Source organism: Neoarius graeffei, chromosome 5, assembly GCF_027579695.1.
Source record: "Neoarius graeffei isolate fNeoGra1 chromosome 5, fNeoGra1.pri, whole genome shotgun sequence".
NCBI lineage: Eukaryota > Metazoa > Chordata > Actinopteri > Siluriformes > Ariidae > Neoarius > Neoarius graeffei.
The window spans coordinates 84,718,204-84,735,445 of NC_083573.1; the positions used below are offsets into that span (position 1 = coordinate 84,718,204).

The following is a 17,242-nucleotide window of genomic DNA, read 5'->3' on the forward strand; positions in this document are numbered from 1 at the left end:
TCCACTCGAAGGAGTGCTCAGAGCAGACAGTGTTTCTGGATATTTAGGTTAAATCTGAAACACAAAGACTCAAGGGGCTATTAGCTGCAGTTCTGAAAATAACAAAGATGCTCTCGCGCACTCCCTCTCTCTCACACACACTGCTTCTGTCTGTCTCTCCTCAGGCGGTTGGTCTTGCTGTCATGCTTACTCGAGGTGAGATGTGATGGATATCAGACTGGTTGCTTATTTAGAGGTCATATAAAGGTGGTGATCGTAGGGAGGCTTGTTGTTCAAGCACTAATAATTACACCGTATTAACAGTGAACACAAACGCTAGTCATAGAGGGACGTCTTCCCCGCAAGGCAATGCTCTCGTGACCACAAGTGTGATCCGAATGAATGCCTTCTTCTCTGTGCCCTCCTCCCCGTGCCCTAGTTCACTTCACTGCACTCATTTACGTCCCCTACTCCCTCATTCTCCTCGAGCATCCCCTTCACTCATCAACCCTGACCCATCATGCACTGCTCCAGGAGCTTTGCAAAGAATGGCACACATGCACACGCACAGTGAAAATGTGATGGGGAGCAGGGTGAGCAGTCAATCATACAGAAGATAAACAGCACCTAATTACCTCTGGAAATGGAGTCTTTTGGCTCAGTGTCTGGGGCGAAGATGGCTTTATGTGGCTTTACTGAGCACGCTAAGATGCCGACAAGGCCTGGGGTGGAGCATGGACGACGACGCTGCCCTCAAGGCAATAATAATGCGCCCGTTTCCCCTCCCCCCCATGCCATCGTCCATATTTAAGATTAGGAATACAGCAATCTTTAAATAATATTGGCTGGCGTTGAGCAGTATATCAGATATATTCCATTCAGCTAGCATAATACTTAACGAGTCGAAGACAAGTTCAATATCATGCTAGCTGAATGGAATATATCTGATATACCGCTCAATACCAGCCATTATTATTATTATACATACATACACATTCCTTTCGGTGTTCAACGCATCTTTCTCTTTCAAAATTCTCTGAAATCTTCTGTATTTAACAAATCAAACCTGGCGGCCATGTTTGTTTCCAAATTGTTACAGTTTTACGTCTCCAACGTGTAATGTCATGTTGTCTTGACAACCGTGCAATATCATAAACCATATTCAATGTTCATTCTCCATTGGGTAGAGTGACGTAATGCGTGTTTGGCGGCATGGTGGTGCCGTAGTCATCACTGTCGCCTCACAGCAAGAAGGTTCCGGGTTTGAACCTCGCGGCCAACAGGGGCCTTTCTGTGTGGAGTTTACATGTTCTCCCCGTGTCCACGTGGGCTTCCTCCGGGTACTCCGGTTTGTTTCCAAATTGTTACAGTTTTACGTCTCCAACGTGTGACGTCATGTTGTCTTGACAACCGTGCAGTACATACAAATTTGGTACAATGGGGCCACTAATCGACGCAAGCTGTAGTGGCTTCCCAGCCATAAAGTATGTACATTATATATATATATATATATATATATATATATATATATATATATATATATACACACACACCGTGTGTGCGTGTGTGTGTGTATATATATATATATATACACACACACACACACACGGTGTGTGTATATATATATATATATATATATATATATATATATATACACACACCGTGTGTGCGTGTGTGTGTATATATATATATATATATATATATATACATACACACATACATACACACACACACATACACACACACCTACACACACACACACGTGTGTATATATATATATATATATATATATATATATATATATATATATATATATACACACACACATACACACACATTATATATATGTGTGTGTGTGTGTGTGTGTATATATATATATATATATATATATATATATATATATATATATATATATATATATATATACACACACACACACACACACAATATATTATATATATAAAATGTATAGCTATGGCAGGATAAGCGACATGCGAACAATATTGCGTGCTATCAAACCAAATGAATGAAACCTGCTAGAAGGGAATAGACCACATGTTTTTATTCCATCAAAAAAGTGTCCTGGATGTATAATAATTTTTTTTTTTTTGCGGGGCGGTTTCCATCAAGTCCTGCACTCTGATTGGCTGGCGAGCGGGTCCGTATCCTACAATACAGACCCCAGTTACAGACCCCGGTTACGGACCTCTGGCGACTCGCTTGTTCACAACAACAACAAACATAGTAGCATTTTTTGTCAACATTTATCTTTTTTAATAAGATTTATTTATAAGATTATCAAAAATCTTATAAATTTTTGCCAGCATTTCTCAGGAGAATAGCATTAATTTTACAGCATGGATAGCGATAACGACAGTGTTCACAGTGAAAGCGAGTTTTACTACCCTGAGGAAGAAGAAATAAAAGAAAACATTTCAGGAGAAAGATAAAAACCTCTAACTGTTGCTAACGCCGAGCAAAAACATGGCTGAATCCTGAATGACTCAATTTTGTATAAATAGGGGACGACATAGGCGGCAAAATGTAGTTTTTTTTTTCCTGCCATGGAAGTGCACTTGTATACCGAGGAGGAAGTAATTTGCATTACAGCCGTGAATGAGGATTCAAAATGGCGGCTCGGCTCGGTTTTCCCTTTCGGGCGCTCTCGTTTTCTGTTAGAATTTGGTAAAGAAAAAAATAAATATATTATTTACCAGCTTAAGGTCGGTCCGTGTGGTGAAATACCGTGACCTCGGCCTTGAATACGGACCTCGGCCCAGAGGGCCTCGCTCAGTACTTTCAAGACCTCGGTCACGGTATTTCACCATACGGACCTCCCAGCTGGTAAATAACACACACATATATGTATATATATATATATATATATATATATATATGTTCAATACCATACTGATACCAAATCTGTTACTGATGTCATCCTGGTAACTGACATGACATCTACAAGCTTCAGCTGTTAGGTCAGTGCAGTGATGGCAGTGTGCTTTAAATCAATCTGTTTTCCATATGCAGTGTAAAATATCTCTGAATTTGATATCTCAAATTTGAATCCAGCGTTTCAGTCTAATATCAGCCCTGATACTAAACCTAAACCTCCAGTGTCTGATTTGTAGATACTGCATTTATACACATTTTGTAAACAACAATCCATTCTCAATAAAAAACAATGAGATATTAATGTGTGCGCGTGTGCGCAAGCGTCCTGACAATGACTAATATTCTATTATAACATTATTCCTGTGAGCATGAGCTTGGATAATGCGGCTAAACCAGTTATTAACAAGTGCTGCCAGGCAAAACAAACCTCGCACGGTAGCACTTATGATGAATATGAAGGAAGATATTGCGAAAAAACAATTTATACCTTTTTCATGACCTTGATTTTGACCTTGTGTGTGAACATACTTGGCCAACAAACATGATTTGATTCTAGACTGGTACCAAAATCCAGAATTGTGACACCCAAAGGCATTTTTGAGACAAAGTCGGCAAACAGTCTTATTTTGTCAATTTGGGTGTGCCGAATTCAAATCTGCAATATGCCGAGCTCTACCTGACCTCTGTTGACCTCTAGAGGTCATTGAACTTTGGGCCTGTAAACGTCTCAGCTGAACCCAGTTTCTCAGCTTTCTAAGGAATGAAATGTACTAAAATGATTAATGAAGTTAGCAAATGGCCTTGTTTGTTAAATGTTTGGGTGCTGAATTCATTTTTCATTTGTAAAACGACATATGACCTCTGATAACCTCAAGGTCATTAAACTTGGCCTATAGGCCTATGCATTTAACGGCATTTTTAAACTGACTTGACTCCCCCAAAAAGAATATGAACAGGCAAAAAACAAATAGAAAGGAACAAATACGACATTAAATGCCAGTCCATGTACATGTGACTTACTTTTCACAATGAGAATGCCTAGGCGATCACCTTACATAACATTGCATTACATTTAGCGGTTATTGTTTATACAAAGCTACTGAAAAAAGGACAGATTCAGCAGCATACAAAATGTGGGGGCATACAGGGTATACAGCTTAATCAGGGTTAGTATATATGAGAGTTTTTTTCTTTGCTGTTTGTTTTTTGTAAAGGCTTTACCCCGTTTAAAACAAAACAAACAGCAAAGAAAAAAACTCTCATATATACTAACCCTGATTAACCTGTATACCCTGTATGCCCCCACATTTTGTATGCTGCTGAATCTGTCCTTTTTTCAGTAGCTTTGTATAAACAATAACCGCTAAATGTAATGCAATGTTATGTAAGGTGATCGCCTAGGCATTCTCATTGTGAAAAGTAAGTCACATGTACATGGACTGGCATTTAATGTTGTATTTATTCCTTTCTATTTGTTTTTTGTCTGTTCATATTCTTTTTGGGGGAGTCAAGTCAGTTTAAAAATGCCGTTAAATGCATAGGCCTATAGGCCAAGTTTAATGACCTTGAGGTTATCAGAGGTCATATGTCGTTTTACAAATGAAAAATGAATTCAGCACCCAAACATTTAACAAACAAGGCCATTTGCTAACTTCATTAATCATTTTAGTACATTTCATTCCTTAGAAAGCTGAGAAACTGGGTTCAGCTGAGACGTTTACAGGCCCAAAGTTCAATGACCTCTAGAGGTCAACAGAGGTCAGATAGAGCTCGGCATATTGCAGATTTGAATTCGGCACACCCAAATTGACAAAATAAGACTGTTTGTCGACTTTGTCTCAAAAATGCCTTTAACTCCTTAAATAAGCACTTTTTTGAATTTTGGTACCAGTCTATTCTGATTCTCTGCTGCGCTTTGCCAATCAGAACACACCGTGCTGCTCTCAGCCAATCAGAACACACCGTGCTGTGTGATCGTTACACTTTTACATTCTTACAGCACGATGGCATAGTGGCTACCGCCTCGATATCAGGCAGTCTCCACAAAAACCTTGAGCTTGACCAGATGACCCCCAAAATGTTGGAGGTTCTATTTGAGACCACATGCCCATCTATCCTGAAAGTTTCATGAAGACTGGTCCAGCCATTTTCCCGTAACATCATAAACAAACAAACAAACAAACAATCCCGACCGAAAACAATACTTCGCCCCCTGGTGGACTCCGTCCCGGGTGAGGTAATAAAGCTACAACAGCTACAGTATCTGCAAGGTCTGGAATTGCATTATTTCTAATAATTAATACAGAATTTATAGCGTTAATTAAATAAGTATTTAAAAACAGCATTATTATTATTATTATTATTATTAAGTCTATTTGTATAACGCTTTTCACAGTAGACATTGTCGCAAAGCAGTTTGACAGAATTTGAATTAATTAAAACATGAGCTAATTTTATCCCTAATCTATCCCCAATGAGCAAGCCTGTGGCGACTGTGGCAAGGAAAAACTCCTTCAGACGACATGAGGAAGATTATTATTATTATTACTATGAAAATAATTGCTCTTAACAGAAGCCAACAGCCAATAAAAAGGGTTACCAAAGTTTGTTAACCCACTTGAAAGCTCCCAACACCTTACTCGTCAACTGTACTTTTGATTAGATCCGACAGAACCTTCTGGATAGTTGTTTCTCCATCCATTAGAACCGTTTTCTGCATTGTTCCAACCACAGAGAGAGCTTTCCCCTCTTTACTGAAGATTTTCCTTAATTCCTTGGTGACACCAAGGACACCACCACCACCTAAACAGCCAATCACCAATGGAACCAACATGTACCTCTTTCTCAAATTTCAAATGCTAGTTGTCGATATCATGATAGTTTGTTCAATATTCTGTTCCTGGGGGAATGCCATGTCACGCATCTTTATTATTTTCTTTAGTTTATCCTCCAATATTAAGTCCGCTCTCCTAGTAGTTGATGTTTTCCTAAGACTAAACTCAAAGCCCCAGACTATCTTTGGGAAATGATTTTCTAGTACCTGCCCCCTTTCCCCTATACCAATGAGTGTCCTGGTCCAAGAAGCCTCTTCCCTTTGCCCACCCCATGGCACATACCATCAGGGCCCTGGTATACCCTTTGCCCTCATATTGAGTGTTCTGATCGTGTTATGATCTGCATTATTCTCAGTGCTTAAAGCCACATTTAAAACCACAGTATCATGGTTAGTTTGATATTGATCATTTTGATCTACATCTCCCATATATAGATTATAAATGTGCACGGGTGCTACACAGTTCATCGAGAATTGCCTGACTCACTAGACAAAGCTATTGTCCGATTATTATTATTATTATTATTATATACACTGAGAATACGTTTAGTTTTTCCTCACAGGGTAAAACAATCTGCATTTTTATTTTCCCCGCAGTGTGCCTGTCTATTTCAATGAAATCTTTTAGATTGTAGATATATGTTATCGGTTTTAAAAAATAAACAAACCTACTGTATATAATGAAATATATATTGCATTGCATAATACTCTGCTGAGGATTCCTGGCATAAACACGCATGAAGCAAACTGTATTCTGTACTATAGTGATGTACTCCATCACACTTGTATATTACATTAGTTAAGATCTTCTGTTCCATATTTCATCAGCTGTATTGATCTCGCTATAAACACATCCATGTTTCTCCTCACTCCACTCGTCCCCATTTAACATTTTCCATTGCTTTTTCTTATCCGCTATTCATCTCCCAATTTCCTCTTCATCCTTCTAAATCTCTGTTCCCACGCAGCTATGCACTCAATTTCTTTGTCCATCTCTCAGACTTGTTCCATCTTTTCATCCCCGTCTCCTCTTTGCTTTAGCCATTAAGCTCTCTCTCTCTGACGTCCAATCAGTGTTCGCATTACGCTCCGTGGTGAGAGCTCATCAGAGCATGTGTAGCCAGGCGTTCAGATCAGCTCAAATTGCAGCGTGCTGCCAACGCCGCAAAGCTCGACTTGCAGGAGTGTGTGTGTTTCATAAAAGTGAGACGGAGGCCTGAATAGTGTGTGTTCACATGTGCATGCAGACTTCAGTATGTGTACAGTATGCCTGTCAGTGCCAACATCATTAATGGCAGACATTAGAGAACAAAAAACAAAGCAATAAACAAATGACATGGAGCTACAGTAAGGACCAACAGATCAGACTTTCTCAACTATCAAGAGTGTGTTTGTGTAAGGAGAAAGAAAGAAAGAAAGAAAGAAAGAAAGAAAGAAAGAAAGAAAGAAAGAAAGAAAGAAAGAAAGAAAGAAAGAAAGAAAGAGCAGACAGGAATGTGAAAAGAAAGAAAGAAAGAAAGAAAGAAAGAAAGAAAGAAAGAAAGAAAGAAAGAAAGAAAGAAAGAAAGAAAGAAAGAGCAGACAGGAATGTGAAAAGAAAGAAAGAAAGAAAGAAAGAAAGAGCAGACAGGAATGTGAAAAGAAAGAAAGAAAGAAAGAAAGAAAGAAAGAAAGAAAGAAAGAAAGAAAGAAAGAAAGAAAGAAAGAAAGAAAGAAAGAAAGAAAGAAAGAGCAGACAGGAATGTGAAAAGAAAGAAAGAAAAAGAAAGAAAGAGCAGACAGGAATGTGAAAAGAAAGAAAAAGAAAGAAAGAAAGAGCAGACAGGAATGTGAAAAGAAAGAAAAAAAAAAAAAAAAAAAGAAGAAAGAAGAAAGAAAGAGCAGACAGGAATGTGAAAAGAAAGAAAGAAAGAAAGAAAGAAAGAAAGAAAGAAAGAAAGAAAGAAAGAAAGAAAAGAAAGAAGAAAGAAAGAAAGAAAGAAAGAAAGAGCAGACAGGAATGTGGAAAGAAAAAGAAAGAAAGAAAGAAAGAAAGAAAGAAAGAAAGAAAGAAAGAAAGAAAGAAAGAAAGAAAGAAAGAAGACAGGAATGTGAAAAGAAAGAAAGAAAGAAAGAAAGAGACAGGAATGTGAAAAGAAAGAAAGAAAAAGAAAGAAAGAAAGAGCAGACAGGAATGTGAAAAGAAAGAAAGAAAGAAAGAAAGAAAGAAAGAAAGAAAGAAAGAGCAGACAGGAATGTGAAAAGAAAGAAAGAAAGAAAGAAAGAAAGAAAGAAAGAAAGAAAGAAAGAAAGAGCAGACAGGAATGTGAAAAGAAAGAAAGAAAAAGAAAGAAAGAGCAGACAGGAATGTGAAAAGAAAGAAAAAGAAAGAAAGAGCAGACAGGAATGTGAAAAGAAAGAAAGAAAGAAAGAAAGAAAGAAAGAAAGAAAGAAAGAAAGAAAGAAAGAAAGAGCAGACAGGAATGTGGAAAGAAAAAGAAAGAAAGAAAGAAAGAAAGAAAGAAAGAAAGAAAGAGCAGACAGGAATGTGAAAAGAAAGAAAGAAAGAAAGAAAGAAAGAAAGAAAGAAAGAAAGAAAGAAAGAAAGAAAGAAAGAAAGAGCAGACAGGAATGTGGAAAGAAAAAGAAAGAAACAAAGAAAGAGCAGACAGGAATGTGAAAAGAAAGAAAGAAAGAAAGAAAGAAAGAAAGAAAGAAAGAAAGAAAGAAAGAAAGAAAGAAAGAAAGAAAGAGCAGACAGGAATGTGGAAAGAAAAAGAAAGAAAGAAAGAAAGAAAGAGCAGACAGGAATGTGAAAAGAAAGAAAGAAAGAAAGAAAGAAAGAAAGAAAGAAAGAAAGAAAGAAAGAAAGAAAGAGCAGACAGGAATGTGGAAAGAAAAAGAAAGAAACAAAGAAAGAGCAGACAGGAATGTGAAAAGAAAGAAAGAAAGAAAGAAAGAAAGAAAGAAAGAAAGAAAGAAAGAAAGAAAGAAAGAAAGAAAGAAAGAAAGAAAGAGCAGACAGGAATGTGGAAAGAAAAAGAAAGAAAGAAAGAAAGAAAGAAAGAAAGAAAGAAAGAAAGAAAGAAAGAAAGAAAGAAAGAGCAGACAGGAATGTGAAAAGAAAGAAAGAAAAAAGAAAAAAGAAAGAAAGAAAGAAAGAAAGAAAGAAAGAGCAGACAGGAATGTGAAAAGAAAGAAAGAAAGAAAGAAAGAAAGAAAGAAAGAGCAGACAGGAATGTGAAAAGAAAGAAAGAAGAAAGAAAGAAAGAAAGAAAGAAAGAAAGAAAGAAAGAAAGAAAGAAAGAAAGAGCAGACAGGAATGTGAAAAGAAAGAAAGAAAAAAGAAAGAAAGAAAGAAAGAAAGAAAGAAAGAGCAGACAGGAATGTGAAAAGAAAGAAAGAAAGAAAGAAAGAAAGAAAGAAAGAAAGAAAGAAAGAAAGAAAGAAAGAAAGAGGAAGGCAGTAATGGGATAAAAGACTGAAAGCAACAAACAAATGAAGAGCAAGTTAGGAATTAAGGAAGGGATAAAAGGAGGAAGGAAGGGGAACAAGAAAGAAAAAGAAGTGTGCACACAGTGGCATTTGTGTTTGTGCATGTGTGTGTGCGCGCGCACGCGTGTGTGCGCGCGCGTGTGTGTGTGTGTGCGTGTGTGTGTGCGCGCGCATGTGTGTGTGTGTTTGTGCATCTTCCCCACCTCTCTTTCATAAATGGTGCTGCCACTTGACTCTAACGAAGAGAGATGATGCAGAGGGAGAGAGGCCAAACCACCCACCGCCCCGCGGGGAGACTCTCAACCTTTCAGCCAGGAGCAGCACAACCCTCAAACTCATTTCACCAAGAGCACACACACACACACACACACACACACACACACACACACACACCCCAGACTAGCACATTCATTTGGTAATCAAACTCTCTTCAAAGGACACACACAATAAACACACTCACAAGCGTATGTGTGCTGGTTGTGATTGTACCTTTATAATTGCCAACTTCCTTTACTCTGTGGGATACAAACGAGAAGCAAAGCACAAATTAGTGGCCTTGATAAGCGACCTCTCCGAGTTCTTCAAACATGACCTGGAAACACTTGTCATCTTTATTGTTCGTTACAGCGCTGTGCATGGTGTGCTGCTCCGCTAACTAATCCCATTACTCTAATCCGCCATGAAACAACTTACTGCACTGATAAGAGCACAGCTAATTTATCCCGCATTCAAATGAGCACCAAATCAAAATAATTAACAGCAGCCTGTCTTTAATTAGCTTGGCAGAAGCAGTGTTGAAAATGGCCTTAAACCGTCAGGCCTAAAGCACAGGACACAGATTTAGCAAGTTACCCAACAACCCTATCTCCTATCGAACCGTTTCACACCTCTCCTTCTGCTACATCACTCGCACAACTGCTTCTCAGGCCTTCGAGTGCGATTACGGCCATGAAACGCATCTCACATCGACTTCCTCTGAAAATCATGCTGGTGTATTTTAATAAATAAATGTAGTACAGTGCTCTTCACTGACCACACCCACTGCTCATTAATATTCATAGCGACCTCCATGGTTCATTCATATTCATTAACTGACATGTTTAAGCTCTGATATAAAGCTGACCTCTCCGATCCAGAGTTTAAGGATAACGAAGAGTCAAATATTCACCGGAGAGCACAGTGCGTGATTTTTACTCAGGTGCAATATTTTCTATTCTAGTTGCCAGTATTTTATTAGTGTAATATTTATTTTATTAGAATAATATTTTATTAGTATGATATTTCTACTTCAGGTGAAGTACTATGCTTATTTAGGTTCCATTCTTATTTTGTTGTGTACATTACATATATGGCCTGTGTTTTTACTATTTTATTTTTTTTTATACTTTTATTGCACTCTATTTTTTGTTACGGTCTGTTCCTGACTCTTTTCTATCTGTGAGCTGCTGAAACATGGGAATTTCCTCACCGAGGGATGAATAAAGTGTCTCGTCTTATCTTATATTAAAATTCATCAATAGTAGCAACTAATTAATTAGCTGATAAATTAGCTAATTAGCACAACAAGAAAAGTGTATAGGCATTTCAGGTGAAAATTAAAATTCAATCCAAATTGCTTGAACCTGCTCTCATTGAATTCATAAATGAATGCAATACGACATACTTTTTACAGAATTAAAACGTGTTTATCCGTTCTTGAGATATTACAAATCAAAGATTGAAGAAACGGCTTAATTTTTAGAAAACTGCCGTAATATTCTGTATGAGGATCACATGGTCCAAAACGGGCCTCGTTAACCAATGAGATCAAATGTTTTTTTTTTCTTAAAACTTTTATTTTTCAAGATACAGTATTTACATGGAAATTGACAGGCACATAGATGGTTGTATACTGAATAAAAAGTAAGAAAAATAGTAAAAACACATTATGCCAATTAGTATTTAATTCATATTAATTGTGCTAATTAGGTTAAAACCGTTAAATCAGTACACTCAATAAAAAAGTAATAAAAGATTATCTCTAATACCCTCTTTGTGCTCTGTAGGCCTTTGTATTTTTCTAAATAGAGTTTACTAGTGTTTATATTAAAGAATATAAATGATAATATTCACAGCTTTCAAGGCGAACCTCAAAAACACTGTGATCCACATCCAATAAACAACCCAATTAACTGAACTGAAATTGACACTCGTGTTTCTGACTTGCGGTTTTTTTTAAATATCATTCCGACCACGAAGATCTCAATATTTTTCATCAAAGCAACTACAGTTATATTCTAAAATATTTATTTACATGAATCAGTTTGATTTGAAAAAATAAGTAGGTAAAGCTATGAAAACTCACTTCAAAGTCTCCTGTGAATCATAACATCAAAACTAGCAGAGGGAAAATTTTGCTGAATACTTCATCAGAAACGGTGAGAGCGAGAGAACATCCCTATAAAAGTTATCTGATTAATATTCATGAGGAATCCAGTCGGAAACCGATCAGGAGAGAGAGAGCCCGAGCGTTTTCCCGTGACTCAAAAAGCACCGGCAGTTTCCTGCCGTCACGTGAGCAGAGTTTTTACTCTGTTGTACCAACTTCAACCTGCCGTTACTCCCAAAGTACTGAACGGATCTTAACGAGATAAATTTATTTGGAAAGCAGAGACGAGCTTTTTAATGACAGCATTCACGATAGAAAATATTCAAGACTTAAGCAATGACGGATTTGGAAACTTAGATGAGCGTCTGCATGGACAATGTTCACAGCACGGCCAGCGAGCGTCTGATTTGCCTCCTATTTAGCCTCAAACCGAAAATAAAGACAATCAAATGACAATTCCGGAGACCCTCTTCACTCTTCGTGTGAGTTATTTATGAATTCAGCCGTCAACATTGGTTCACTACAAAGCTGTGTTTAATTCAACATTCAAATTTGGAGCAAAACACAATATAATCATAGCTCAAGTGGTTAAATTTGAGAATTCACCATTGCGAGGCATTGTGGAAACAAGTTAGTTAATAATCTAGAACAATGGTTTAGCTATAGATTCAGCACATTAGCTGTGAAATCTAAAACACACAGTGGGTGCAACAAAACTAGAAGGAACATTCACATTTCACTTACTTGTGTCTATAAATGAATAACAATCACTAAAATTTGTTTATATATTCATATTTACAGGGATAGGTATGTAGTAGATATTTATTTTTGTAATCATATATTTATATAGAGGGGCGGCACGGTGGTGTAGTGGTTAGCGCTGTCACCTCACAGCAAGAAGGTCCGGGTTCGAGCCCCGTGGCCGGCGAGGGCCTTTCTGTGTGGAGTTTGTATGTTCTCCCCGTGTCTGCGTGGGTTTCCTCCGGGTGCTCCGGTTTCCCCCACAGTCCAAAGACATGCAGGTTAGGTTAACTGGTGACTCTAAATTGACCGTAGGTGTGAATGTGAGTGTGAATGGTTGTCTGAGTCTATGTGTCAGCCCTGTGATGACCTGGCGACTTGTCCAGGGTGTACCCCGCCTTTCGCCCGTAGTCAGCTGGGATAGGCTCCAGCTTGCCTGCGACCCTGTAGAACAGGATAAAGCGGCTACAGATAATGAGATGAGATATTTATATAGATATTTATGAAGTGTATATATAGTATATATATATTTTTTGTAATTATATATTTATATAGATATTTATGAAATGTATATATAGTATATAGCATATATATATTTTTGTAATTATATATTTATATAGATATTTATGAAGTGTATATGAATGTAGTATATATTTAATTTTGTAATTAAATATTTTTGATATTTATGAAGTGTATATATATATATATATATATATATATATATATATATATATATATATATATGGTATGTAGTATATATTTATTTTTGTAATTATATATTTATATAGATATTCATGAAGTGTATATATGGTATATATTTTAATAGGAGTATTAATGTAGTTTGGATTTCAGGGTAGTTAAAAAGGGGGTGGGAAATTAAAAAAAAGTATTGTACTTCTTCCCACTCCTTTTTCGAACAATGTGCGGTGTATTGTAATGTCTTAGCTCTTCATGTCATTTCATTTATTCTTTTTTTTTCCACTTTCTCGTTTTCTTTCTTTTGTATGTACAAATAATTACATACATTTTTTTTATACATGTTCGAAAATAAAATAAATTCATTCATTCAAAATTATCATGTAGACACTCGGCGTTGCCTGATAACCAAAATTTCAAGAGTTCTGCCATAATAAAGGGACACATGTTGGATTCCAACTTGTTTAGTGCTGTTGTGGTGAATACATGCAAATATGGTGACTCGCTTACACTGTGTGTGTGTGTGTGTGTGTGTGTGTGTGTGTGTGTGTGTGTGTTAGTTAACTGAAAGCACAGGCCAAAGGTCAGTGAGGATGGAAATGTATCTCTGATGTGAAACAGATCTGAAACTTTGAATAGTCTGTAAAAAAGCAATAAAATGTCTTAACTACACACACACACATCCGATTTCATTCGTTTTGTTTTTCATATTTCCCAAAAAATAGGAAAAAAAGCCCATTTCCAGCAGTTTTCATATTATAGCCACTTTATAGCAGTTTGTGCAAAATTACGCTCAATAAATCTTCACTAGTTATTTAAGAAAAGAAAAACCACCATGCGCATCTCTGAGCTTCTCTGATGAGTTTGCACTGCTGGAGTTGAAGTCGGACTGCGGGATATAAAGGCTTTCTCACAACCTCAAGTTGACAGACTTGCACACTTCACACAAGTCATTGCTTGGCCTTGCATCATTTTCTCTCAAAACTCACTGAAGCTGGATCACAGAGGCCCTCAACTTCAAACTAGTTGTGCATGCTTCCGAGTGTTCATGAGAAACACTGTGTACGTTTTTATGGCACCAAATTTATATGGACTTATACAAGACAAACAGTGTGTTCAGCCCCGGCTGTGCTAGAGAATAAATAAAACATACTCGCTTGTTATAAACCATGTGTTTAAAGTGCCCCGGGCTACCTGGCTGTTTTGGCTAAAGGTAAGCGAGTCTGATTTAGAAGCACAGAGCAGGTTAGAGCTTCGACTTTCCTTCAGACCCTCCACAGAAACAGGAGCAGGACGGTGATGAGCTTTACAGTACTCATCTGGGTTAAGTGTACCTGAACATGTCACCCAGGCCCTTCAGCACACTTTTCTTGGCTTTGCTCTTTTCCTTCTTTTCCTTCCCTCCTTTCTCCTTCTTCCGCTCGTCTTTGGGCCGTCCGCCGTTCACCTGGCCGTCCTGGTAAGCCGCTCCAGCCGGTAAAGCCAAATCATTCGCCGTGGAGACGGAGTCCCGGCCGGAGCGTGAGCTTTCCTCCGTGTCCTCCTCCACTGAGACAGCACGACAAAGAAAGAGAGAAAAATCAGAAGATGGTAAGAAGAAAAAGAAAATCAAGATAACACTCAAGGCCACACTGCTGGCTGCTTTTTCCACAAACACTGAAGAATTCCAGGCTCTGACTGGAACTGATGCAACCACAAGCACTACATTTCTGTTTTAATCTGCAGTCCTGTTTATTTGGAGGAAGTCTATGATAACGTACAGTGCTGAGCGTAAATGAGTGCACCCCCTTTGAAAAGTAACATTTTAAACAATATCTCAATGAGAACAAACAATTTCCAAAATGTTGACAAGACAAAGTTTAATATAACATCTGTTTAACTTATAACGTGAAAGTAAGGTTAATAATATAACTTAGATTACACATTTTTCAGTTTTACTCAAATTAGGGTGGTGCAAAAATGAGTACACCCCACAACAAAAACTACGACATCTAGTACTTTGTATGGCCTCCATGATTTTTAATGACGGCACCAAGTCTTCTAGGCATGGAATGAACAAGTTGGCAACATTTTGCAACATCAATCTTTTTCCATTCTTCAACAATGACCTCTTTTAGTGACTGGATGCTGGATGGAGAGTGATGCTCAACTTGTCTCTTCAGAATTCCCCAAAAGTGTTCGATTGGGTTCAGATCAGGAGACATACTTGGCCACTGAATCACTTTCACCCTGTTCTTCTTCAGAAATCCAACAGCGGCCTTAGATGTGTTTTTAGTCATGTTGGAAAAGTGCACGACGACCAAGGGCACGGAGTGATGGTAGCATCTTCTCTTTCAGTATAGAGCAATACGTCTGTGAATTCATGATGCCATCAATGAAATGCAGCTCCCCGACACCAGCAGCACTCATGCAGCCCCACATAAGGACACTGCCACCACCATGTTTCACTGTAGGCACCGTGCATTTTTCTTTGTATTCCTCACCTTTGTGACACCATACGGTTTTGAAGCCATCAGTTCCAAAAACATTTATCTTGGTCTCATCACTCCAGAGTATAGAGTCCCAGTAGTCTTCATCTTTGTCAGCATGGGCCCTGGCAAACTCTAGGCAGGCTTTTTTGTGCCTGGGCTTTAGGAGAGGCTTCTTTCGTGGACGTCATCCATGCATGCCATTCCTCTGCAGCATACGCCGTATTGTGTCACGGGAAATAGTCACCCCAGTTTGGCTTTCTACTTCTTTAGATAACTGCAGTGAACTTGCATGCCGATTTTCTTCAACCCTTCTCATCAGAAGACGCTCCTGTCGAGGCGTTAACTTCTGTGGACGACCTGGACGTCTCTGTGAGACGGTTGCAGTTCCACCTTTCTTAAATTTTTGTACCACTTTTGCTACAGTATTCTGACTGATAAGTAAAGCTTTGCTGATCTTCTTGTAGCCTTCACCTTTGTGGTGTAAAGAAATTATTTTCTTTGGGGAATTCTGAAGAGACAAGTTGAGCATCACTCTCCATCCAGCATCCAGTCACTAAAAGAGGTCATTGTTGAAGAATGGAAAAAAATTGATGTTGCAAAATGTCGCCAACTTGTTCATTCCATGCCTAGAAGACTTGGTGCTGTCATTAAAAATCATGGAGGCCATACAAAGTACTAGATGTAGTAGTTTTTGTTGTGGGGTGTACTCATTTTTGCACCACCCTAATTTGAGTAAAACTGAAAAATGTGTAATCTAAGTTATATTATTAACCTTACTTTCACGTTATAAGTTAAACAGATGTTATATTAAACTTTGTCTTGTCAACATTTTGGAAATTGTTTGTGTTCATTGAGATATTGTTTAAAATGTTATTTTTCAAAGGGGGTGTACTAATTTACGCTGAGCACTGTATGTAATATTAGAATGAACCCATCATGTACAAATAACTTTCATCACCAGAAAACTGCTTTTCTACTGGCCACCAGTCCAGTACCAAAGGTTCCAGATGTTTGGATTTTGGTACATGTTGATACTCAGGACCAAAAGGAACTCGTGATATGTGAGGGTGGGGCAACCAGTACAGTTTGTTCCGGATTGGTTACACATGCAGTACTGTGCAAAAGTCTTATGCACATGTAAAAAAAAAATGCTGTAGACCAAAAATGGCTTAAAAATAATGAAATGAAATGTTTCAACATTAAAAAAATACTGTAAACAGCAGTAAGGCTTAATAAATGAAATGAAACAAAGTCAAGGTTTGGTGTGAGATGACCCTTTGCTTAAAAAAAAAAAAAAAAAATAGCCTTCGGTCCAATGAGTGCAGCTTTATGCAGAAATGAGCTGTAGGTTTTACTGAGCATCTTCCAGAACCAGCCGCAGTTCTTCTGGACACTTTGACTGTCACACTCGCGTCTTCATTTTGCACCAAAACCCAGCAGCCTTCATTATGATTTCTTTTTTAATCTGAAAAGTGCTCTCTTATGGAATACGCTGCTCAGATACAAACTATTCCCCCCCGTAACGTTTAATTTTGTGCTGGAAAACGAACATTTGGACTCTAAAATGTTTTTGTACTGACTCGATAATGTAGAAGTCATGAAATAGAAATTTATAACAAAGTTTATATGATAAAAAGGGTGCCTCAGACTTTTGCACAGTACTGTATATCGAGGGAAAAAAGAGGGGGGGGGCGCACAGAGTTGAGTTAATCGCATATAGTGATGTACCCTAATTGCGTATACTGGTATTTAGCCCTCAGTGCACACAGTCATTTTAATAATCTG

The 17,242-nt window shown here is 37.8% G+C and overlaps 1 protein-coding gene across 5 annotated transcripts in view; it reads right to left on the reverse strand.

Moving 5' to 3' along the window:
* Positions 1 to 17,242, reverse strand: part of pard3aa (par-3 family cell polarity regulator alpha, a) — a 1,023,559-nt gene that overhangs the window by 251,619 nt on the left and 754,698 nt on the right. For all 5 annotated transcript variants that reach the window (XM_060922480.1, XM_060922479.1, XM_060922478.1 and 2 more), the window contains one exon: positions 14,321 to 14,534. In XM_060922480.1, coding sequence (XP_060778463.1) covers positions 14,321 to 14,534 — 214 coding nt within the window. The remainder of the gene's footprint in view (positions 1 to 14,320; positions 14,535 to 17,242) is intronic.